This window comes from Tachyglossus aculeatus, chromosome 26, assembly GCF_015852505.1.
Source record: "Tachyglossus aculeatus isolate mTacAcu1 chromosome 26, mTacAcu1.pri, whole genome shotgun sequence".
Classification (NCBI taxonomy): domain Eukaryota; kingdom Metazoa; phylum Chordata; class Mammalia; order Monotremata; family Tachyglossidae; genus Tachyglossus; species Tachyglossus aculeatus.
Genome location: NC_052091.1, coordinates 16,995,825 through 17,019,687, shown reverse-complemented (window position 1 = coordinate 17,019,687; position 23,863 = coordinate 16,995,825). Strand labels below are relative to the sequence as shown.

General features: G+C 50.6%; 1 protein-coding gene across 4 annotated transcripts in view; it reads left to right on the top strand.

Moving 5' to 3' along the window:
* Positions 1 to 23,863, top strand: part of LOC119945907 (cell migration inducing hyaluronidase 1) — a 111,580-nt gene that overhangs the window by 36,269 nt on the left and 51,448 nt on the right. For 2 of the 4 annotated variants that reach the window (XM_038767182.1, XM_038767180.1), the window contains exons 2-8: positions 7,528 to 7,630; positions 11,252 to 11,398; positions 12,835 to 12,973; positions 13,190 to 13,426; positions 14,941 to 15,120; positions 21,463 to 21,533; positions 23,136 to 23,231. In XM_038767182.1, coding sequence (XP_038623110.1) covers positions 7,573 to 7,630; positions 11,252 to 11,398; positions 12,835 to 12,973; positions 13,190 to 13,426; positions 14,941 to 15,120; positions 21,463 to 21,533; positions 23,136 to 23,231 — 928 coding nt within the window. In that variant the 5' untranslated portion in view covers positions 7,528 to 7,572. Of the gene's footprint in view, positions 1 to 6,113; positions 7,631 to 11,251; positions 11,399 to 12,834; positions 12,974 to 13,189; positions 13,427 to 14,940; positions 15,121 to 21,462; positions 21,534 to 23,135; positions 23,232 to 23,863 lie in introns of those variants that run through there. The other 2 variants (XM_038767181.1, XM_038767184.1) reach the window with 2 other exon arrangements.

The following is a 23,863-nucleotide window of genomic DNA, read 5'->3' as shown; positions in this document are numbered from 1 at the left end:
TTGACTGAGTCCCATGTGGGACCCGGACTGTGTCCAACCTGATTAGCTCGTAACTACCCCAGCATTTAAAACAGTGCCTTGAACATAGTAAGCGCATAACAAATACCATAAAAAAATATTATCCCTGCCTTCAAGTAGCTTCCAGCTTTCACAGTCCTGTATGAGACTGAGCCCCACATGAGACAGGTACTGTGTCCAACCCAATCTGATTGTATCCATCCATCGCTTAGTACAGTGTCTGACACATAGTAAGTGCTTAGCAAATACCACAGCTATTATTATTATTATTTTCCCTTAGGCTGGGTCTCTTGGGGCTGAGGGTTACCCTTCTCTGTCCCTTCGCCGGCTCTGTCCTGACCTCCCTTAGTTACAGGGACCAGAACAGACAAGGAACACAGAGAACTGCCAAACAGGGCCTTTGGTTGTCTGTTGTGTGATCTTGGGCGAGTCACTTCACTTCTTTGGGCCTCATCTGGAAACCAGGGATTGAGACTGTGAGCTCCATGTGGGACAGGAACAGTGTCCAACGTGATTTGCTTTTATCCACTCCAGAGTTTAGAACAGTGTCTGGACCGTAGTAAGCGCTTAACAAATATGCCACGATTATTACTGTTGGTTTAGTTTCCAAGCCCCGCTGTGGGCCAGCTGTGGAAGCTAGTGAGCTAGTTTTCCCCAGATGGTTTTGTCCCTGATGAAATCTTAGGAATCTGAATTTCCCAGCCCCAGCCAGCAGCATAGACTGGGGAGTGGGGGCACCCTGCTTCCGGGAGCAGGAACCACAGAGCAGTTGCCCCCCTGCCCAACCTGCCCTTCCTTTCACCTTCCCGAGGCAGCGCTGCCAGGAGAACCCTACAAAGGGCCGCCTAATTTTCCGACTCTGAAAAGAGGCCTTTCTTCTCCTTCTTGCCAGTTGCTTTTTGCTTTTTTGGAGAGATATCGGGCCGCGTAATGCCAGGTTGGTGGATTTTCCAGGCAGCTGGCGACAAGCTCTCCTCCCTTTCGGCCTGTCTGCCTAACCACCCCGGGTTCAGGGGAGGATGCGAGTGCTCCTCGAGGTGGGGTCTGAGATGGGAGGGTGCCTTTTGTCCCCCACATTCCTTCAGGGTTCCTCACTCAGCTGGCAGAGCGGGCGGGCCGGTCCGGGAGAGGCAGGGCTTTGAGGCTATCTCCAGGCAACTCCTGCATTTGCACCTGGATCGAATCTCCTGCAGGGAAACGTTTGTGGATTTTTAGCTAGGAGGGGCTGATTTCTGTGGGCGGGCAGCTTTGTGTCCAGCCTGGGGCACTAGGTTCTCAAGGAACTTTGCTGACTCCACTAGTGCCTGGTTATTGGCCATTTCCCTGATGTTTCTGTTGAACTGAGGTGGGGCAGAGGTGGTTTCCTCATAGACACTGAGACTCCTGGGGCTAATATCCTTGCAGCCAGAAGGGTCGATGCACCTCCTATCTTAGGCTGTGGTCTCTCACATGCACACAAACACACACACACATGCCACACACACTCAAGCACATACGTGCGCACTCACACAAATGGATGCACACTTGCTCAGGCAGAGACATACATTCTTCCACACCCCTTTTTTTGTTTTCTGTGGTATTTGTTAAGCATCTACTATGTGCCAGGAACTGGACTAAGTGCTGGGGTGGACACAAACAAATCAGGTTGGACACAGTCCCCATCCCACATGGGGCTCACGCTCTCAATCCCCATTTTACAGATAAGGTCACTGAGGCCCAGAGGAGTAAAGTGACTTACCCAAGGTCACCCAGCAGATAAGTGGTGGAGCTGGGATTAGAACCCAGGTCCATCTGACTCTCAGGCCTGTGCTCTATCTACTAAGCCATGCCGCTTCTCACCTACACTCACACACACAAGCACACTTTCAATGACATTTGCACTCTCACGCTTGTGTGAACACCACACAGACACACACAAGCCCACTTTCAGTTACATTTGTACTCACTTTCATTCATTCATTCAATCATATTTATTGAGCGCTTACTGTGTGCAGAGCACTGTACTAAGTGCTTGGGAAGTACTAATCGGCAACATATAGAGATGGTCCCTACCCAACAACGGGCTTACAGTCTAGAAGCAGGAGACAGACAACAAAACAAAGCATGGAGACAGGTGTCAATACCATCAGAATAAATAGAATTACAGCTTATATGCACATCATTAATAAAATAGAGTAATAAATATGTATAAACATACACAAGTGCTGTGGGGAGGAGAAGGGGGATCGGCGGGGGGGGTGATGGGGAGGGGAGGAGGAGGAAGGGAAAAAGGGCGCTCAGTCTGGGAAGGCCTCCTGGAGGAGGAGAGCTCTCAGTAGGGCTTTGAAGGGAGGAGGAGAGCTAGTTTGGCGGATATGTGAAGGGAGGGCATTCCAGGTCAGAAGCAGGAGGTGGGCCAGGGGTCAACGGCGGGAGAGGTGAGAACGAGGCACAGTGAGGAGGTTAGCGGCAGAGGAGCAGAGTGTGCGGTCTGGGGTGGAGAAGGAGAGAAGGAGAGAAGGGAGGCGAGGTAGGAGGGGGTGAGGTGATGGACAGCCTTGAAGCTGAGAGTGAGGAGTTTTTGCTTGATTCGAAGGTTGATAGGCAACCCCTGAAGATTTTTGAGGAGGGGTGTGACATGCCCAGAGCGCTTCTGCAGAAAGATAATCCAGGCAGCAGAGTGAAGTATAGACTGAAGCTGGGAGAGACTTGTGGGCACACCACACAGACACAAACACACATACGCTATCATGCCTTTGCCCTTACTGAGTTTGCCTGGGCTCAGCTTCAAAGACAGGATCAGGAAGACACTCCCTTACCCCTTTACTACATCTCCTCCCCTTCTTCTCATCGGGCCCAAAGCAGCAGAGCTGGGAGGATGAAAGGACTTGAGGTGCCCTTGAGGCAGAGGGTTTCCATGGTTTTGGGGAGAGTGTGGTGCAGGGAGAAGCAGGGCCCCTGGCCCTAGGTCACATGAGTGATCCAGAGCTCCATGGCCTCCAGTCCTCCCTTAACCAGTCTGTTAGGGGGCCTTCTCTCCTCACACCTGAACTCTCTTTGATCAGCCCTTCCTCTCAGGGCTATTGACACCCTTTAGTGAGGTATCCAGCTCCTATCCTGGTTCCTACTCCAGCCTCTCCCCCTGCAGACCCCACTGGGGCTAGCCTAGCCCCCAACCTTCTCCCCATCTCATCCCCTGCACAAGAAGCAGCATGGCGTGCTGGATAGAGCATGGGAGTGGGAGACAGAAGGTCATGGATTCTAGTCCCGACTCCACCCCTTGTCTGTCGTTTAACCTTGGGCAAGTTACTTCACTTCTCTGGGCCTCAGTGACCTCATTTGTAAAATGGGGTGGGTTTTTTTGATGGCATTTATTAAGCACTTACTATATGCCAAGCACTGTTCTAAGCGTTGGAGAGGTTACAAGGTGAGCAGGTTGTCCCACAGGGGGCTCACAGTCTTAATTGCCATTTTACAGATGAGGTAACTGAGGCACAGAGAAGTTAAGTGACTTGCCCAAAGTCACACAGCTGACAATTGGCGGAGCCAGGATTTGAACCCATGACCTCTGACTCCAAAGCCTGGGCTCTTTCCACTGAGCCATGCTACTTCTCAGGGATTGAGACTGTGAGCTCAGATTGGCTCGTATCCACCACAGGGCTTAGTACAGTGCCTGGAACATAGTAAGCACTTAACAAATGTCACAGTTACTGTTGTTATTGTTACTATCCTACCTCTGCTCCCATTCCATCCCCTACCTCTAACCCTACCTCTCCTGCTGGGCTTGGGACTTCAGTTGATCCAGAGGATCTGGAAAGTTCAAAGGTCCTAGCTATAGTCCAGTGCGGCATTTCATCTGCTGCCCTTTAGATTCATCAGTTCATTCCAGGCAGGGAACTTGTCCCCTAATTCTGTCGGATTGATCTCTCCCAAGCGCTTAGTACAGTGCTCCTCATTTAGTAAGCACTCAGTAAATACCGCTGATTGACTGATAGCCCAGCAGAAGCCTGGAGGGACCCAGGACCCAGGCCTAGTGACCATCTCAAGGGGCGGATTATCTTTCCTCGATCAGAGAGCCAGAAGAGAGACGGGTCGGACGGCGGCCATCTGATCTCCGACCATCTGGACAGAGCTCCAGTAAGAGTTGGCGGGCTTTCTCTCCCTTTGGCCAGACTCTACACAGCAACTTTGCTCTCAGGGGAGGAAAATGTCAGTTCAATTCTAATTTTCTCTGGCTCCCGGAGTCACTAGGTGGGTCGATGGGATCTCTGGGCCTCCCCACTCTGGCCCCAGGGTCCTGAACGAGCCTCTTCAGAAGCTCAGTTAATGACCAGAAGCTGGGGCTACTGTCCCTCCCACTGTGCTCTCCAGCCTTTTTGAGGCTGCATCACGGAGTTGGGAACCATTCCCGGAACCTGGTTCCCCAGATAATAATCATTATCATGGTATTAGTCAGACAGTCGTATTTACTGAGCACTTACCGTGTGCAGAGCACTGTACTTAGCTCTTGGGAGAGTTCAGTATAATAATAAACAGACACATTCCCTGCCCACAACGAGGTTATGATCTAGAGGTATTTGTTAAACACTTACTATGTGCCATGCACTGTACAAAACAGTGGGGTAGATACAAGGTAATCGAGTTGGGCACAATTCCTGTCCCCTGTAGCGCTCCCAATCTCAATCCCCATTTTCCAGATGCGGTAACTGAGGCACAGAGAAGTGAAGCGACTTGCCCAAGGTCACACAGCAGACAAGTGGCAGAGCTAGGATTAGAACTAAGGTCCTTCTGAATCCCAGACCCGTGCTCTATCCACGAGGCCATGCTTCTTTGTCTCTCGCTCCTTCTCTGTTCCATCTCTGCTCCATCTCGGACCTCACCAATCTACCATGCATTAACCCCTACTAAATATTGCCTATCAAACCCCCACTTCACTGTGGGAAAACTTTCCTTCACCATACACCTGTTTCTGGCCTGCTTCACCCCACTTTCCCTCCACGCCATCACTGAGACTTTCCAGTTTAGTCTCCCTTGCCCTATTTATGTATCCCAGTGGTGTTCTCCTACTCACCCACCCCCCAAAACAAACACACACGTCACACACACACCCATCCTAGGATCCTTGGCTAGTCTGGAGTGGATTAAAATCACTGGAGAGGGAAGGAGAGGGAACCCAGCAGAAGCAGCATGGCCTAGTGGAAACAGCACGGGCCTGGAAAGTCAGAGGACTTGGGTTCTAATCCCAGCTTTGCCCGTTGTTTGCTGTTTGACCTAGGTCAAGTCACTTCACTTCTCTTTGCCTCAGTTTCCTCAACTGGAAAATGGGTATTCAGTACCAGTTCTCTCTCCTGCTTAGATTGTTGAGCCCCATGCAGGACAGGGACTATGTACAACCTAACTAACTTGTACCTTCCCCAGTGCTTAGAACAGTATTTGACGCATATTAAGTGCTTAGCAAATACCATTTTTTTAAAAATCACAGAATCCTGGCTGTCACCTGATGACACTGTCTCCCCTGGATCTCTCTCCTGAGGGGGGGGTCTCACCTTGCCCCTGGCACATAGGAAGCACTTAATAAATACCACAAAAAAGTGTTTACTTTTTGTCAGGCATTGTACTAATTTCTGAGGACAATGAAAGATAATCAGATTGGACCCAGTCACTGTCCCTCGTGAGGTTCACAATCCCCATTTTACAGACAAAGTAACTGAGGGCCAGAGAATTAAAGTGACTTGCCCATTGTCACACAACAGAGAGGTGACGAAGGCAGGATCAGAACTCAGTTCCTTCTGATTCCCAGGCCCGTGCATTATCCACTAGGCCATGCTGCTTCTCCTTCCCAAACCTCATCCCTCCAGAGGGTAACGTTCATGACCCAGGTGTCACATCCCTTCTCTAGGGCCACTGGGGCTGCCGAGGTGGCTCACCTTTCATTTTCCAGAATAAGAAACCTGGTCCCCAGTTGGTGGATTTGCTTGGGGTGGTACTGTGAACTCGCCCACCCCTCAGTCGTGGGGTGCTTCAGCCAGAGCCAGTGGGGTCCATGGCTGGAGAGGCTGTGGTTGCCTGTGCCGCCTCTGAGACATGGCTCATCCTTTATCTTGTCTTCCTTCCAGGTGGCAGTCAGTGGGGAAGAAGGGCTCTCCCCTCTTCCCATATGTCCTGGCATCTGGAACTCTGGAGAAAAATGTCCAAGGTGGCCCGTACGGGGGCGAGGGGACCCCTGACAACTTGATACTTCTAGGACAGAGGCCAGGAACATATCACTCGCTAGAACTCTAATGGAGGGAAGCAACCACCGCCTCTCCTCACGGACAGTTCTCAGGCCGCCGGTCTTCGGATGACAAGAGGAAAGGCCACCTAGGCCCCCTCACCCTTCACCTCAGCTCCTCCAGGGCCTCCAGAGCCATCGCCAAAGGCAACCCTCGCATTGGAGGACTGAGCCAGTTTTGACAGGATTGCGGAATCTCCTCATCAGGCCGGGAGCTCAGGCCAAGCCCGAAGATACAGAAGGGTTCCCGGGAGAGTTCTGACTTCTCAGGACTCAACGGTGATGCCTGAAGGCCCCTTTAAACTACCACATTCTTCCTCCAGCCTGGGTTCAGGCAGGTGGGCCCTTCCCACACATCCCTAAGGCCCAGCTTCCCGCACCCCTAGCCCTGATTCCCAGGATATGATCTGCGACCTGTTGGCTCCCCTCTGGATTCTGGGTAGCGGCGCCTAGATGGAAAGCCCTGGAGGAGGATTACTCAATGAACAGAGGGACTGAACTTCACCTATCACCACCAGGTGGTTTTGGTTGCCAGTTGCCCCCACTCTCCAACACGGATGAAGCTAAAAACTTTCCAGTTCCTGGGATCGGGACCTGGCCACATTCCATCCCATCCCGAGCAGTGGAGTGTCTCAGCAGCCTCAAGATGTGGGTTCAGTGCAGGAAGACAATCGCTTTATTCTTTGTGGGCCACCAGCCTCTCTGCTGCCCTTCAGAAGGACAACAAGGGGCTTCTCCGAAGGAGATTTGGGAGATTTTTCCAAGTGCCCTGTGGCACATAGATGCCCTGCAACTGCTCACTGCCCAGACGGTTCCGAGGACTCAGTGAGAACCATTGCCTCATGGGCTCGGTTCCAGAAGTTCCCAGCCTCCAGCTTTTGAACAGGAGCAGCCACCTCCTCCCTGCCCCAGCCCCAGGGGTCTGGTCCCTGGGAGAAGAATTGGTCGGGCCAGACCACGAGTTTCGTGGTGGCGACCTCAACATCTGAGTGTGTGTGTGTGAGAGAGAGAGAGAGAGAGAGAGAGAGAGAGAGAGAGAGAATGTTCTGTGTCCATTCAGTCATTCCGTGGTCCTCATCTCTATGTCCGAGTCCTTCCTTTCTTCTGTCCTTCTTGACCCTTTGATTCTTCACTGGAGCCTTCTGAGGGGATGGGAGGGGGGCACGTTCTTGGTCCAGTTTCAGGGGTGGTGGCCTGGTGTGCGGGAAGGGCTGATCTGCAGGGCCCCAGTTCTGATGGAGTATGCTCTGTGACTTCAGGATCTGTGTCAGGCCCCGGGCCACTGAAGAGCTGTTTCTGGCAGGATGGCCCTCACCATCCAGGTGGTTTCCTTTCTCTTCCTCGTGTCCTTGGCAGCTCCAGGTGAGTGTCTTCTGGCCCTGGAGGAGGCTGGGAGAAAGCAATGATGGAGGCCCATGAAAGAGGTCTTCCTTGTTCACTCCTCTCCTAGGGGTCCGTGGTCAGCGTCAGCTCCCTTGAGACTGGAAATCCCTTGTTGGCAGGGAACACGGCTACCAATGCTGTTATATTGTTCTCTCCCAAGGGTTTAGTGCTCTGCATATAGTAAGTGCTCGATGAATGCCACTGATTGATTGAAGCAGCATGGCTTAGTGGATAGAGCCCGTGCCTAGGAGTCAGAAGGACCTGGGTTCTAATCCCAGCCCTGCCACTTGTCTGCTGTGTGATCTTAAAGCTGGGGAAAAGACGGCTTAATCAGGAAAGGCCTCTTGGAGGAGATATGACCTTAATAAGGCTTTGAAGGTGGGGAGCGTGGTGGTCTGGAGTATATGGAGGGGGAAGGAGTTCCAGGCCAGAGGGAGGAAGTGGGGAAGGGGTCAGTGGTGAGATAGAGGAGATTGGGGCCCAGTGAGTAAGATGATGCTGCCTGTCAACCTATGAATCAAGCAAAAACTCCTCACTCTTGACTTCAAGGCTCTCCATCGCCTTGCCCCCTCCTACCTCACCTAGCTTCTCTCCCTCTACAGCCCAGCCCACACCCTCCACTCCTCTTCCACCACTAACCTCCTCACTGTACTTCGTTCTCACCTGTCCCGCCGTCGACCCCTGGCCCATGTCCTTCCCCTGGCCTGGAATGCCCTCTCTCCGCACATCCGCCAAACCAGCTCTCTTCCTCCATTCAAAGCCCTACTGAGAGCTCACCTCCTCCAGGAGGTCTTCCCAGACTGAGCCCCCTTTTTCCTCTCCTCCTCCCCATCCCCCCACAACCTCCTTCCCCTCCCCACAGCACCTGTATATATATTTGTACAGATTTATTACTCTATTTTACTTGTACTTATTTACTATTTATTTTGTTAATGATGTGTATATAGCTTTAATTCTATTTGTTCAGGCAATTTTGACACCTGTCTACAAGTTTTGTTTTGTTGTCTGTCTCCCCCTTCTAGACTGTGAGCCCGTTGTTGGGTAGGGACAGTCTCTATGTGTTGCCGACTTGTACTTCCCAAGTACTTAGTACAGTGCTCTGCACACAGTAAGCACTCAATAAATACGATTGAATGAATGAATGACTGAAAGAGTGGAGTGTGCAGGCTGGGCTGGACTGGGAGATCAGCAAAGTGAGGCAAGAGGGGTTGAGCTGACTGAATGCCTTAAAGCCAGTGTTAAAGAGTTTCTGTTTGATGCGGAGGTGGATGGACAACCACTGGATGTTCTTGAGTCACAGTCCATTGCTTACCCTGTGCTGGTCACTGTACTAAGCTCTTGGAGAGTACAATAGAACAATAAAACAGACACATTCCCAGGAGTGGGGAGATATGGACTGAACTTTTTTTTTAGAAAAATGATCATGACAGCAGAGTGAAGTATGTAGTGGAGTGGGGAGAGACAGGAGGCAGGGAGGTCAGAAAGGAGATTGATGCAGCGGTCAAGGCAGGATAGGATAATCAATCAACTGTATTGAGCACTTACCCTGTGCAGAACACTATATTAAGCACTTGGGAGAATACAATACAATAGAGCTGGTAGACACATTCCCTGTCCACAACAAGCTTACCCTCTAGAGGATAAGTGCTTGGTAGCAGCAGCTTGGCTAGAGAACTACAGGTGGATTTTAGTCCAAGTGTTTAGTACAGTGCTCTACACACAGTAGGTGCTCAATAAATACAGTTGATGATGATGACAGTAAAACTGACAGGACTGTACAGTGCTAAACGCTTAGTACAGCGTTTTGTACACTGTAAATGCTCAGTAAATATGATTGGATGAATAAATGAGTGAATGATTGGTGCTTCCTCAGTGTTGAGATGGGCATTGGCATTCTGCTGGACTCTGCCTGGGTGGGCTTAGAGTGTTCCCAAGCTGGGAGAGGCTCTCTGCTGGGATGAAACCAGAGACGATGGAGTGGCTTCCAGCGTAGGTATACGTGGGCCAACTGGCTGTCGTCCTCCCCCTGACATTCTCAGTTACCAGCTAACATTTGTAAGTCATTCAGGCAGTCGTATTCACCGAGTGCTTACGGTGTGCAGAGCACTGTACTAAGCACTTGGGAGAGTGCAATATAACAATAAATGGACACATTCCCTACTCACAATGAGCTTGCACTCTAAAGGGGGAGAAAGACATTAATATAAATGAATAAATTACAGATATGGACATAAGTGTGGTGGGACTGAGCGTGGTGATGAATAAAGGGAGCAAGTCACTCATCCATTCATTCAATTGTTTTTATTGAGCTCTTACTGTGTGCAGAACACTGTACTAAGCGCTTGGGAGAGTAGAGGACAACAATAAACAGACACATTCCCTGCCCACAGTAAGTCTAGACAGGGGGAGACAGACATAAATCTAAATAAATAAATAGAGATATGGACATGAGTTCTGTGGAGCTGGGAAGGGGGAAGAACCAAGGGAGCAAGTCAGCGTGATGCAGACATGAATGGGAGAAGAGGAAAGGGGGTGTTCAGTCAGGGAAGGCCTTCTGGAGAAGATGTGCCTTCAATTAGGCTTTGAATGGGGGGAGAGTAATTGTCTGTCGCATTTGAGGAGGGAGGGCGTTCCGGGCCAGTGGAAGGACGTGAGTGAGGGACCGGCAGTGAGAGAGATGAGATTGAGGAAGAGAAGGTTAGGATTAAAGGGGCGAGTGGGCGGGCTGGCTAGCCGTAGGAGAGTAGTGAGGTGAGGTAACAGGGGGCAAGGTGGTGGGTGGCTTTAAAGCCAATGGTGAGGAGTTTTTGTTTGATGTGGAGGTGGATGGGCAATCACTAGAGGCTCTTGAGGAGTGGGGTGACGTCCTGAACGTTCTGAAGAAAAATGATCTGGGCAGCAGAGTGAAGTATGAATTGGAGTGGGGAGAGAGACAGGAGGCTGGAAGGCCAGCAAGGAGGCTGATGCGGTAATCGAGGTGGAATAGGATGAGTGATTAGATTAATGTGGTAGCAGTTTGGATGGAGAGGAAAGGGCAGATTTTAGCGATGTTGTGAGGGTGGGGTGGACAGGATTTAGGATGGATTGAAAATGTGGGTTGAATGGGAGAGAGGATTCAAGGATGATGTCAAGGTTATGGGCTTGTGAGACGGGAAGGACAGGGATTGGGTGGGAAGATAAGGAATTCTTTTTTGGACATGTTGTGACTGGAAGACATCCAAGTAGAGATATCCTGAAGGCAAGAGGAAATTTGAGACTGCAGAGAGGGAGAGAGATCAGGGCTGGAGATGTAGATTTGGTATCATCCACGTAGAGGTGGAAGTTGAAGTCACAGGAGTGGGTGTAGATGGAGAATAGAAGGGGACCCCAGAACTGAATCTTGAGGGACCCCCACAGGGGGTGGGATGCAGAGGAAGATCCCGCGGAGGAGATGGAAAATGAATGACCAGAGAGATAGAGGAGAACCAGTTTGCATAGATGAGGCAGGAGGGAGAGCCAGCTGGGGAAAAAAGGGCTTAATCGGGGAGGACTTCTTGGAGGAGATTTGACCCCGGCAGATGGGGTGGGCTGTGGACCACGGTCCTTCCTCTCTCGTTCCAGGAGATACAAGATGTCCTGACCAGGATCCCACCCTGCAGCCCTGGAATCCCGGGCACGACCAGGAAAACCGTATCCACATCGGCCAGGGCAGGAAGCTGCTGCTCACATCCTCCATGACAGCCCACTCCATCCGCATCACAGACGGAGGTAACGCGGCTTTGTCCTTCCCCCACCCTCTCCACCCCACCCCCACGACCCACCTCCCCCAGCACAGGTGGAGAAGCAGTGGGGCCTAAGGGAAAGAGTACAGGATTGGGAGATCCAGGACCTAATAATAATTATAGTACTTGTTAAGTCCTTACTATGTGCCAAGCACTGTTCTAAGCACTGTGGTGGATACAAGGTAATCAGGTTGTCCCACATAGGGCTCGCAGTCTTAATCCCCATTTTCCAGATAAGGTAACTGAGGCACAGAGAAGTGAAGTGACTTGCCCAAGGTCACACAGCTCACGAGTGGCGGAGCCGGGATTAGACCCCACTTCCTCTGACAAGCCCAGGCTCTTGCCACTAGGCCATGCTGCTTCTCATAGACCTGGGTTCTAGTCTTGGCTCTACCCCCTCCCCGCTGCGTAGCCTTGGTCAAGTCACTTTATTTTTCTGCGCCTCAATCCAGAAAATGGGGATGAAGACTCTGAGCTCTATGTGGGACAGGGACGGTGTCCAATCTAACGATCTTGTATTTACCTACGAGCTTAGTACAGTGCCTGAAAAACAGTAAGTGCTTAACAAATACCTCAATTACCATTATTTTTCTCTGGACCTTAATTTTCTTACCAGTAAAATGGGGATTGCACACCAGTTCTCCCTCCCCTTTGGACTGTATGCCCCATTTGGGCCAGAGATTGTGCCTGATGTGATTATCTTGTATCTACCCTTGCCTGTCATATTTTTTAATAGTATTTATTAAGTATTTACTATGTGCCCTGGCAGTGTACTAAGCACTGGGGTAAATTCAAGATCATCAGGTTGGATGCCATTCACGCCCCACATGGGACTCTTGACCTTAATCCCCAGTTTATAGATGAGGTAACTCAGACACAGAGGAGCAGCATGGCATAGTGGAAAGAGTGCAGGCTTGGGAGTAAGAGGACATGGGTTCTAATCCCATCTCTGCCACTTGTCTGCTGTGAGACCTTGGGCAATCCACTTAACATCTCTATGCCTCAGTTACCTATCTGTAAAATGGGGATTAAGACTGTGAGCCCCACTTGGGACAACCTGATTGTCTTGCATCTACCTCAGGGTTTAGAACAGTGCTTCACACATAGTAAGCGCTTAACAAATACCATGATGGTCATTATTTCCCCAATATCACACAACAGACAAGTGGCGGAGCGGGGATTAGAAACCAGGTCCTTCGGACACCGAGGCCTGTCCAACTCCCAACCAAAGAAGGAGGGGAGACAGATAACGAATCCCCATCTTACAGACGAGGCACAGAGAAGTTAAGTGTCTCGCCTATTGTCACCAGCAGAGCCAGGATTAGAACCTAGGTCTCCAACTCCCAGACCCGAACTCTCTCTGCTGAAGTCCCACGGCTCCTCTTAACCCTCTCCCATCACCTGTCTTTCTCCCCATGGCAGGGAAGTTGGTAATACGTGACAACTCCACTCCCATCGTTCTGCGCACGAGGCATGTACTCATCGAGCGGGGAGGGGAGATGCATGTGGGCAGCGAGGACTGCCCTTTCCGCAGCAGCTTCAGCATCCGCCTGTTTGGAAGGTAAGGCAGTGCCGCCGCCACACTGGGCCCCAGAATCCTCGATGGCGGGGGAAGGCCAAGCTCCTGGGTCCGGACTTCGTGGGTGGTGGCGGCCTGACATCCCTCCAGATCTCCTCAGTCTTCCCGGCACCCTCGAGACCCCAAACTCCAGACTCTGGGCGGTTCCCTGTGTCCCGAAATCTGGCTTAGGTCCCCCTGGGTCTGCTTCTCCTGCAGAGCGGATGACGGCACCATTCCTGACCCTTACTTTGGGCTTAAATACATCGGCGTGGGGGAAGGCGGTACATTGGAGATGCACGGTGAGAGGAAGCTGGCCTGGACCTTTCTCAACAAGACTCTACACCCCGGCGGCCTAGAGGAGGGTGGATACTATTTCGAACGCAGCTGGGGCTACCGAGGGGTCATAGTTCACGTCATCGACCCGAAGACGGGAGCCGTCATCCATTCCGACCGGTAGGCTCCCTCCCGCCCTCTTCATTGACTTGCTTTTCCCTTCTAGGGGTCCACATAGGCCCCCCCCCCCCCCCCCACTCTACTGAACTTTTGGTAGGGTCCAATGAAACAATAAACAGACACATTCCCTGCCCACAACAACCTGCCCCTCTGATATGGCAAGCAACGTGGCCTAGTGAAAAGGGCCTGGGCCCGGGACTCAGAGGACCTGTGTTCTAATCCCGGCTCCACCTTGGGTCGACTGTGTGATCTTGGGCATGTCGCTTCACTTTTCTAGGCGTCAGTGAACTCATCTGGATAATGGGGATGAAGACTCTGAGCCTTGTGTGGGACAGGGACTGTGTCCAATCTGATTATCTTCTATCTACCCCAGTGCTTAGTGCAGTGCCTGGCATATAGTGAACACTTAACAAATACCACAATTATTATTACTAATATAATTTTATTATTATTATAATGGAAATGATGATGGCCTGCAGGGGAAACCACATTCCTCTCGAGCCCCTCCAGCCTACCATAAAGGCACAAAGAACTAGAGAGCAAGGCCAGGCCTGGGCTATCTCTCATAGGGCATGCCCCATGCCAGCTGGCAAGAGCCTCCTCACAAGGTCCCCCAGGCTGGACCCTTGAGAATCGATGGGCAGCTTGGAGCAGGGCCAAGACCCAGGCCCCAGGGCTTGAGGGCACACAGTACATTGTAAGCGTTTAACAAATGCCATCATCATCATCATCGAGGAAGGTGAGCCTCCATCAGCCAGCTCAGTTCTTGGCCAGAGAGTCACTGCCCATTTTAATTGGTTTTTATTTATTTTATTGTCCCCTTCTGCAAGAAGGAAGACAGAATAATAATAATAATAAGAAGAAGAAGAATTATGGTATTTGTTAAGCGCTTTCTATGTGCCAAGTACTGTTCTAAGCACTGGGGTAGATACAGGGTAATCAGGTTGTCCCATGTGGAGCTCACACTTTTAATCCCTGTTTTACAGATGAGGTAATTGAGGCACAGAGAAGTGAAGCGACTTACCCAATGTCACACAGCAGAAAAGTGGCGGAGCTGGGGTTAGAACCCATGTCCTCTGATTCCCAAGCCATTCATCTCCATGATATAATGAAGGGTTTGCATAGGGACTCTAATTCCTTCCAGAATTATAATAATAATGATATTTAAGTGCATACTATGTGCCAGACACTGTATTAAGCGCTGGGGCGGATCCAAGCAAAATGGGTTAGACACAGTCCCTGTGCCAGGTGGGGCTCAAAGTCTCAAACCCCATTTTCCAGGTGAGGAAACAGAAGCACAGAGAAGTGGATGAATGTCTAAAACAGGCCAGGCCCCTCACCACCCCTTGCCCCCTGGCACCCATGCTGCCACTACTGTACAGTGCTCAGTAAATACGATTGAATGAATGAATGAATGGTGGCGCCTGCTGAACCTCGACCTTGGCCAGTCCCACGGACAAACTTCCAGCAGACCCCTGGCCCCTCACCCTGCCGGGCCATCCTACCTTTCCCAGGTTCGACACCTACAAGTCCAGGGAGGAAAGCATCCGTCTGGGACAGTATGTGAGCTCGGTGGCCGACGGCCAGATCATGGTGGTGGCCGTCAACGATGAAGGCTCCCGGAGTCTGGAGGACAGCGCTAGGAAAGCCATGACCAGGCTGGGCAGCCGCCATTTCCTACGCCTGGGGTTCAGGTAAGTGACCACCCCCGGAGGGGCCGGAACTGATCCCCCATGGCATTCCAGCCCAGTGCGGCCCCCCAACGTTAGGGAGGTGGGAGTTTTCCACACGGGGGGAGTTCCCCAGGAATGCCGGCTGGGAGAGGATGAGGGGAGACCCCCGGTGACAGGAAGACAGGAGAGGGGAGTGGGGTGCTCGGCCTAGGGTCCCAGGATAGAGCACAGGCCTTGGGAATCAGCAGGTCATGGGTTCTAATTCCAGCTCTGCCACTTGTCTGCTGTGTGACCTTGGGCAAGTCACTTAACTTCTCTGTACCTCAGTTCCCTCATCTGCCAAATGGTGAGCGAGACTGTCAGTCCTACATGGGCAAGGGACTGAGTCCAACCCCATTAGAGTGTATCTACCCCAGCACCTAGTACAGTGCCCGGCACATAGTAAGCGCTTAGCAAAAACCACAATTATCCTCTAGACTCTAAGCTTGCTGTGGGCAGGGAATGAGTCTATTGTTTTATTGTACTCTCCCAAGCCCTTAGTACAGTGTTCTGGACATAGTAAGCGCTCAATCAACACGATTGAATGAATGTCAGAATGTCCAGGGACTTGGCACAGGGCTTATTTGGACGTTGGGCTGACTGTGTTTATCCAGGCTGGCTCGTCGGGGGGCTCGGGCCTGGGGCTCTCGCTGGAGGGCTTGTGCCGGCTCACCCCGAGGGGCCGACTGCGTTCAGACAGACCCACGTCCTATTTACTCTGCCGGCTATAAAGCTTCCCCCAGCATCTGCCTGTGTACTCTGGCTCCCGCACGGCCCGGAGGGAACACGTGCTGTTTTCCCAGCTCCCGCCACAACATCCTCTCCTGTTGCTCTGAAGGCAGAGACAATCCGGGATCCTAGAATGGCCCCTTCATCGGCCCGGGAGCTTCTCAGACGGCAGGGACAGCCTCCGCCCGGCCCCACGAGGGGCAGGAAGGAAGGTGCCCCAGAATCCACAGAAGGCCCGGAAGCGCCCAGCGTTTGGGAAATCTGGGCAGGGTGCGGGACTTCCCAACATGGTCTGGGGCTGCCTCGCTGATCTCCCTGCTCCGGGCCTGCCCGCTGACGGTGAAGGGAGGGGGATTGAGGGCCCCAGGAAGCATGTGATCTCTGCGGTTTACTTCTGGAGAATTCCGAGTCCTCTCCTGTGCCTAGAGCGAAGCAGGGAAAGGACGGGAAGTGAGGTCACCTCACAGGTCAGAGCCGAGCTGGCTGCTGCTTTCAGCCCCAAGCTATTGCTCGAGTTCTTCAGTTTGATGCTGGAGGATCTGCGGGGCCCAGAGCCCCTGGCCCACCAAAGCTATACCCCAAGGTACCCTAGAAGGGGCCTTGTCTCCCCCCTGATCTTGGTCCCTGCAGTTTTTCTCCAACAGCAAGCAGGCAGGCAGGACAAACGAGTTCTAGGAAGATTTAGATTTAGCTCCGTAGATTTAGCTCCTGGGTCACTTAGGCTAACCCTCCTGCTCACTTAAACTAACCCTCTGCTCAGACTAATCCCCTGCTCACTTAGATTTAGCCCCTTTCTCACTGAGACTAACTCCCTCCTCTAGACTGTGAGCCCGTTGTTGGGTAGGGACCGTCTCTATTGCCAACTTGTACTTCCCAAGCGCTTAGTACAGTGCTCTGCACAAAATAAGTGCTCAATAAATACAATTGAATGAATGAATGCTCACTTAGGTCACTGCAGGTAAGAGATTGGGACACTGGGCGGTTCCTAAACTGATTTAACTCCATAGTTGTAGCATTTGCACAGTGTGTATTCACTGTGTGCTCAATGTGTGCACACTGTGTGCTCAGGGTGTACCCAGTTTACCCTTTAGTCCCACAGCAGTTAGGTACATATCCATCATTTATTTATTTGTTAGTCTCCTCCTCTAGGCTCGTTGTGGGTAGGGGACATGTCTACCAACTCTGTTGTACTCTCCCAAGTACTTAGTACAGTGCTCTGCACAGAGTATGCACTCAGTAAATACTACTGATTGACAACATGATCAATAGTATTAAAGCAGTGCTTGACACATAAAAGCACTCAACAAATACCATAAAAAAGAGGGATTTGAATGTGGGGAGACTTGTGTTAAATATGATCTGGAGAGGGAAGGGATTTCCAAGCCAGGAGACCAGTGTGAATGAGGGTACACTATTCTTTTACTGTGCTCTTCCAAGCACTTAATTCAGTGCTCCGCACACAGTAAGAACTCAATAAATATAATCGAATGAATGCTTCAGAGTCAGGGGAGTCAAGAATGAGGTAAAATCAATTAAGAAATGTTATTTATTGAGTGCTTGCCTTGTGCAGAGCACTTGGAAGAGCACAATATAGCAGGTACATCTGCTGCCCATAATGAGATAGAAATAGAACTCGGAGGAATGAAGGCAAGGAGTTGGGGAATTGGCAGAGAGGAGAGCAGATTGTTGAGGTGGGGTCAGATTGTGGAGAGCCCGAAAGCCGATGGTGAGGAGTTATTGTTTGATGTGGAGACGTGCAGGAAGCCAGCGGAAAAGGGTTTTAAGGAGAGATGTGAGCCGAGCAATGCTTCAGAAAGATGATCTGGGCCGCCACACTTCGTACTGATTGGAGAAAGGAGTATACCTCGGTTGTGTGACCTTGGGCAAGTACTTAATTCTCTATGCCTCAGTGACCTAATCTGTAAAATGGGAATTAAGACTATGATCAGTATGTGGAACAGGGACTGTGTCCAACCTGATTAGCTTGTCTCTATCCTTGCACTTTGAACAGTGCCTGGCACATAGTAAGCGCTTAACAAATGCCATTAGAAAAAGAGAGAGAGGCTGGAGGCTGGGAGGCAGCGAGGAGCCTGATGCAGTCATCTAGCTGAGGCAAGCCAGAGCTTGTCCCAGGGTGGTGGCAGTTTGGAAAAACAGGGATTGGCAGTTTGAAGAAGTTTGACAGCAGTATTTGGAAGGAGACTGTGAGCTTGTTGTGGGCAGGGAATATACCCATTTATTGTTGTACTCTCCCAAGAGCTTAGTTGAGTGCTTTGCCCACAGTAAGTGCTTGGTAAGTACGATTGAATTGAAACTGGATGTGAGAGCTGAACAAGAGTGAAGAATCGAGAGCAACACTGAAGTTGTGGGTGTCTGGGGTGGGGAGGATGGGAAAGTGAGATGAGAAAGTGGGCTGGGGAGGAAAGGGCTTTGCGGGGAGAGATGAGCAGGTCTGTTTTAATTGGGTTGATTTGAGGTGCAAGCAGGACATCTAAGTGAAGATCCTTCCAGACTGTAGGCTTGTTGTGGGCAGGGAACGGGTCTACCAACTTTTGTAGTGTACCCTCCCAAGTGCTTAGTACAGTTCTTTGCACACAGTAAGCACCCAAATACCACTGAGGAGGATGATGATGACCATCCTACTTCACCTCACTGCTCTCCCACTACAACCCAGGTGCACATTTTGTTGTTCTAATGCCAACCTTTTCACTGTACCTCAATCTCAGCTATCTCGCTGCGGCCCACGCCCTGCCTCTGACCTGGAATAGCCTTGCTCTTCATATCCGGCAGATACTGACTCTCCCTGATTTCAAAGCCTTCTTAAAGGCACATCTCCTCCAAGAGGCCTTCCCTGACTAAACCCTCATTTCATCTTCTCCCACTCCCTTCAGCATTGCCCTGACTTGTTCCCTTTATTCATCCTGCTCCAAGCCCCACAGCACTTATGTATATATCCGTGATTTATTTTTATTAATGTCTGCCTCCCTCTCTACTCTGTAAGATCACTGTGGGCGGGGAATGTGTCTGTTATATAAGTGCTCTCCCAAGCACTTAGTTCAGTGCTCTGCACACAGTAAGCACTCAATAAATATGAATGATTGATGATGAAGATGTTCTGAAGAGATGCAGGATTGCAGATTGGAAAAGAGGTCAGAGCTAGAGAGTCAAGTTTGGGAGTCCTCCCCATGGTGATAGTCTGGAACGCCCTCCCTCCTCATATTTGACAGACAGTAACTCTCCATTATTGAAGCCTTATTGAAAGTGCATCTTCTCCAAGGGGCCTTCCCTAAGTCCTCCTTTCCTCTTCTCTCACTCCCTTCGCACTCGCCCTGACTTGCTCCTTTTATTCATCCCCCCTTCCCAGCCCCACAGCCCTTATGTCTCTACCTGTAATTTATTTAATAATAATAATGACGCTGGCATTTGTTAAGCTCTTACTATGTGCCAAGCACTGTTCCAAGCGCTGGTGGGGGGGCTACAAGGTAATCAGGTTGCCCCGCATGGGGCTCACAGTCTTCACCCCCATTTTACAAATGTGTTAACTGAGGCACAGAGAAGTTAAGTGACTTGCCCAAAGTCACACAGCCGACAAGTGGCGGAGCTGGGATTAGAACCCATGATCTCTGACTCCCAAGCCCGGTCTCTTTCCACTGAGCCATTAGGCTTCTTTACATTCATGTCCATTTCCCCCTGTAAGCTCATTATGGGTAGGGAATATGTCTGTTATATTGCGTTGTACTCTCCCAAGTGCTTAGTACAGTGCTCTGCACACAGTAAGAGCTCAATAAATACGAGTGACTGGCTGGCTGACCGAAGCCAGGTGAGTATATGAGCCCCTTGGAGAGCATGTGTCCCAAACTCCAGAATCCTTCTCGTGCCTCAGTGGGCCGATTTATGAAATGGATTGTGGGGACCTTTGCTCATGGGCCTTGCTGCCATCTACTGGCAAAATTGGAGAAGAATGGAAGTAGATTCATTCAATGGTATTTATTGAGCGCTTACTGTGTGCAGAACACTGTACTAAGCGCTTAGATGGTGCAAGAGGCCCTGTTTTGCATAGCCCCTCCCAGGCCCTAGGGACTCTGGGTAAGAAGTAGTCAATCAATCGATCAATCAGTGGTATTGAGTGCTTACTAGGTGCAGAACACTGTACTAAGCGCATGGGAATCAGCAGTGATGTCCTCTGCCTACAAGGAACTCAGCTTATGGAGGGGAGAATAGACATCAATACAAATAAATCAAATCACAGAGTTGGTAGATATATTCCCCACCTTCAACGAGCTTACAGTCTTGAGGGGGAGACAGACATTCATTGAAATATTCCCGGTAGAATACAACAGAATTAGCTCACAAGTTCCCTGACGACAACTAAGAAGCAGCATGGTCTAATAATAATAATAATAATAATGGCATTTTATTAAGTGCTTACTATGTGCAAAGCACTGTTCTAAGCGCTGGGGAATTTACAAGGTGATCAGGTTGTCCCACCTGGGGCTCACAGTCTTAATCCCCATTTTACAGAGGAGGTAACTGAGGCCCAGAGAAGTGAAGTGACTTGCCCAAAGTCACACAGCTGACAAGTGGCAGAGCCAGGATTTGAACCCATGACCTCTGACTTCAAAGCCCGGGCTCTTTCCGCTGAGCCACGCTGCTTCCCTAGTGGATAGAGATTGGACCTTGGAGTCAGCAGGACCCGAGTTCTAATCCCGGTTCCGGCTCTTACTTGCTATGTGACCTTGGGTAAATCACTAAACTTCTCTGCGACCCCATTCCCTCATAATACTAATACTAATTGTGATAACTGTTAAGTGCTTAATATGTGCCAGGCACTGTACTTAGCTCTGGGGTAGATAGAAGATAATCAGGTTGGACACAGTCCATGTCCCACATGGGGCTCACAGTCTTATTCCCCATTTTACAGATAAGGGAACTGAGGCACAGAGAAGTGAAGTGACTTGCCCAGGGTCACACAGCCGACAAGTGGAGGAGCCTGGGTTATAAACCTGTGGCAATCATTCAGCCAAAGAAAGCTGTCTGTTTTCTGAGAAAACAGAAAATCAGGACCAGAGGAGAGAATGGAATGGAGTCATGAAAGGGGCTTGGCCTTTATTTCCTTTGCAAGTGGGTTGTTCCCTAGGGATCAGGGACTCAGGGGAGCCGGTGTCCACCGTGAGCACCATGTGTCCAGGGAACATGCAGCTTGCTTCAGCTGGTTTCTCCCAGCTGCTCAGTACATAACAACAATAATTATGCTATTTGTTAAGTGCTTACTATGAGTCAGGCACTGTCCAAAACACTGGAGTGGATTCAAGCAAAGCAACTTAGATACAGCCCCTGTCCTACGTGGGGCTCACAGTCTCAATCCCCATTTCTATTTGAGGTAACTGAGGCGCCTAAGGTCACCCAGTAGACAAGTGGCAGAGTTGGAATTAGAGCCCATGACTTGACTTCCAGTTTCGTGCTCTATCCATTACCCCACGACAGTGCTTGATGTGCCATCAATAAGGTTGTTTGACTGACATTGATTGATTGATTAGAGAGGCAGCCTTCTGTGTCAGGCTGGGAGTGGGAGTAACCATCCTTGTATTTTTCCAGACACCCTTGGAGTTTCCTGGCCGTGAAAGGTGACCCCTCCTCTGCAGTCGAAGACCACATTGAATACCACGGTAATCCACGTGGTGGGCTGGGCTTCTGGGCTCGGGCCTGTGCCTCCAGCCTCCCCTGCCCCTCTCCCACAGCTGGGGTTGCCTTCGGGGGAGGGGCAGATTCCAGGTTTCTGGTGGAAGTCTTCCAGCCCCCGTGGACCAGAAGGTAGCCACAACCATCAGCAGGTGTTGGGGAGGCTGCATGGGCCGATAATAATAATAATGATGGCATTTGTTAAGTGCTTACTACATGCAAAGCACTGTTCTAAGCACTGGGGAGGATACAAAGTGATCAAGTTGTCCCATGTGGGGCTCACGGTCTTGATCCCCATTTTACAGATGAGGTAACTGAGGCATAGAGAAGTGAAGTGACTTGCCCAAAGTCACACAGCTGACAATTGGCAGAGGTGGATTTGAACCCATGGCCTCTGACTCCCAAGCCTGTGCTCTTTCCACTGCGCCACACTGATGCCACCCGGCCCAGGTTTCCCTGGAGAGGATGTGGTCTCTGCTGCTCCTGGGAGGCTTTTGAGAGCAGACGGGCCTCTGAGGGTGGGACATTTGTCTTTGGGGTCTCCTCGGGCTTACTAACCCCCTTAGGTCTCACCGTCGGCTTTAGAGCCCTCAATCATCTTGCCACCTCCTACCTCTCTTCGCCGCTCTCCTATGAAAACCCAGCCCACATACTTCGCTCCTCTTATACCAACTCACGCACTCTACCTTGATCTCATCTATCTCGCCGCTGACCTGCCCACGTCCTGCCTCTGGCCTGGAACACCCTCCCTCATATCAGACAGGAGATTCCTCTCAGCTCCCTTGAAGGCCCATTTCTTTCAAGAGGCCTTCCCTGACTAAGCCCTCATTTCCTCTTCTCCCACTCCCTTTGGAGTTGCCCTGATTTGCTGCTGTTGTTCACCCCTCCTTCAACCCCATAGCACTTATGTCCCTAGCCATAATTTATTCATTTATATTAATGTCCATCTCCCCTTCTAGACTGTAATCTCATTATGGGCAGGGAACGTGTCTACCAACTCTGTTGTACTTTACAGAGAAGCAGCATGGCTTAGTGGAAAGAGCATGGGATTTGGAGTCAGAGGTCATGGGTTCAAATCCTGGCTCCACCAATTGTCAGCTGTGTGACTTTGGGCAAGTCACTTAACTCCTCTGTGCCTCAGTTACCTCATCTGTAAAAATGGGGATTAAGACTGTGAGGCCCCTGTGGGACAACCTGATCACCTTGTAACCTCCCCAGTGCTTAGAACAGTGCTTTGCACATAGTAAGTGCTTAATAAATGCCATCATTATTATTATTATTATTTGGAGTCAGAGGTCATGGGTTCAAATCCTGGCTCCACCAACTGTCAGCTGTGTGACTTTGGGCAAGTCACTTAACTTCTCTGTGCCTCAGTTACCTCATCTGTAAAAATGGGGATAAAGACTGTGAGCCCCCCGTGGGACAACCTATCACCCTGTAACTTCCCCATTGCTTAGAAAAGTGCTTTGCACATAGTAAGCACTTAATAAATGCCATCATTATTATTACTCTCCCAAGGACATAGGACAGCTTTCTGCACACAGTAAGCACTCAAGAAATATTGATTGATTGATTGATTTGACCTCCAGGACACCGAGGTTCTGCATCTGCCAGAGTGTCAAAGCTCTTCCGCGCTGAGAACGGGGAACATTTCAACGTCTCTTCGACCAGTGAGTGGGTGCAAGGTGAGCAATTGAAGTGAAAAGAGGTGCATGGAGAGGCCAAGGGCACCATGGGGCACCAGGAGCTCCTGGGTTTCCCCATCCCTCATTCGGTGGAGTTGTGATGTAGGTGTTGGAGCTTCTGGGAGAGGCTCCCCAGGGTGATCCCTTTCACCAACCCTGCTTGCTGTTCTACCTGGCAGTCTTTGACCTCTTTGACCTTCTAGACTGGAAACTCACTGTGGACAGGGAATTGGTTTCTTATATTGTTATGCTCTACTCTCCCAAGTGCTTAGTTCAGTGCTCTACACACAGAAAGCGCTCAATAAATACGATCGAGACTGACTGACCTCAGGATCCAAACTCTAATTTCAGCCCTTCCTCTACAGGGATGAGCTTCCGTCTCCCCTTGGGGTTTGAGGGTGTCACCCCAACTCCATCAGGCCCTTGTTCAGCTAGCCTACTCACTGGGAATGCTTCTTTCTGAGAATTTTTTTAAATGGTATTTATTAAGCACTTACTACATGCCAGGCACTGTACTAAGCCCTGGGGTAGCTACAAGCTAATCAGGTTGGACACAGTCCCTGTCCCACGTGGGGCTCACAGTCTTAATCTCCATTTTAAAGTTGAGGAATCTGAGGCCCAGAGAAGTGAAG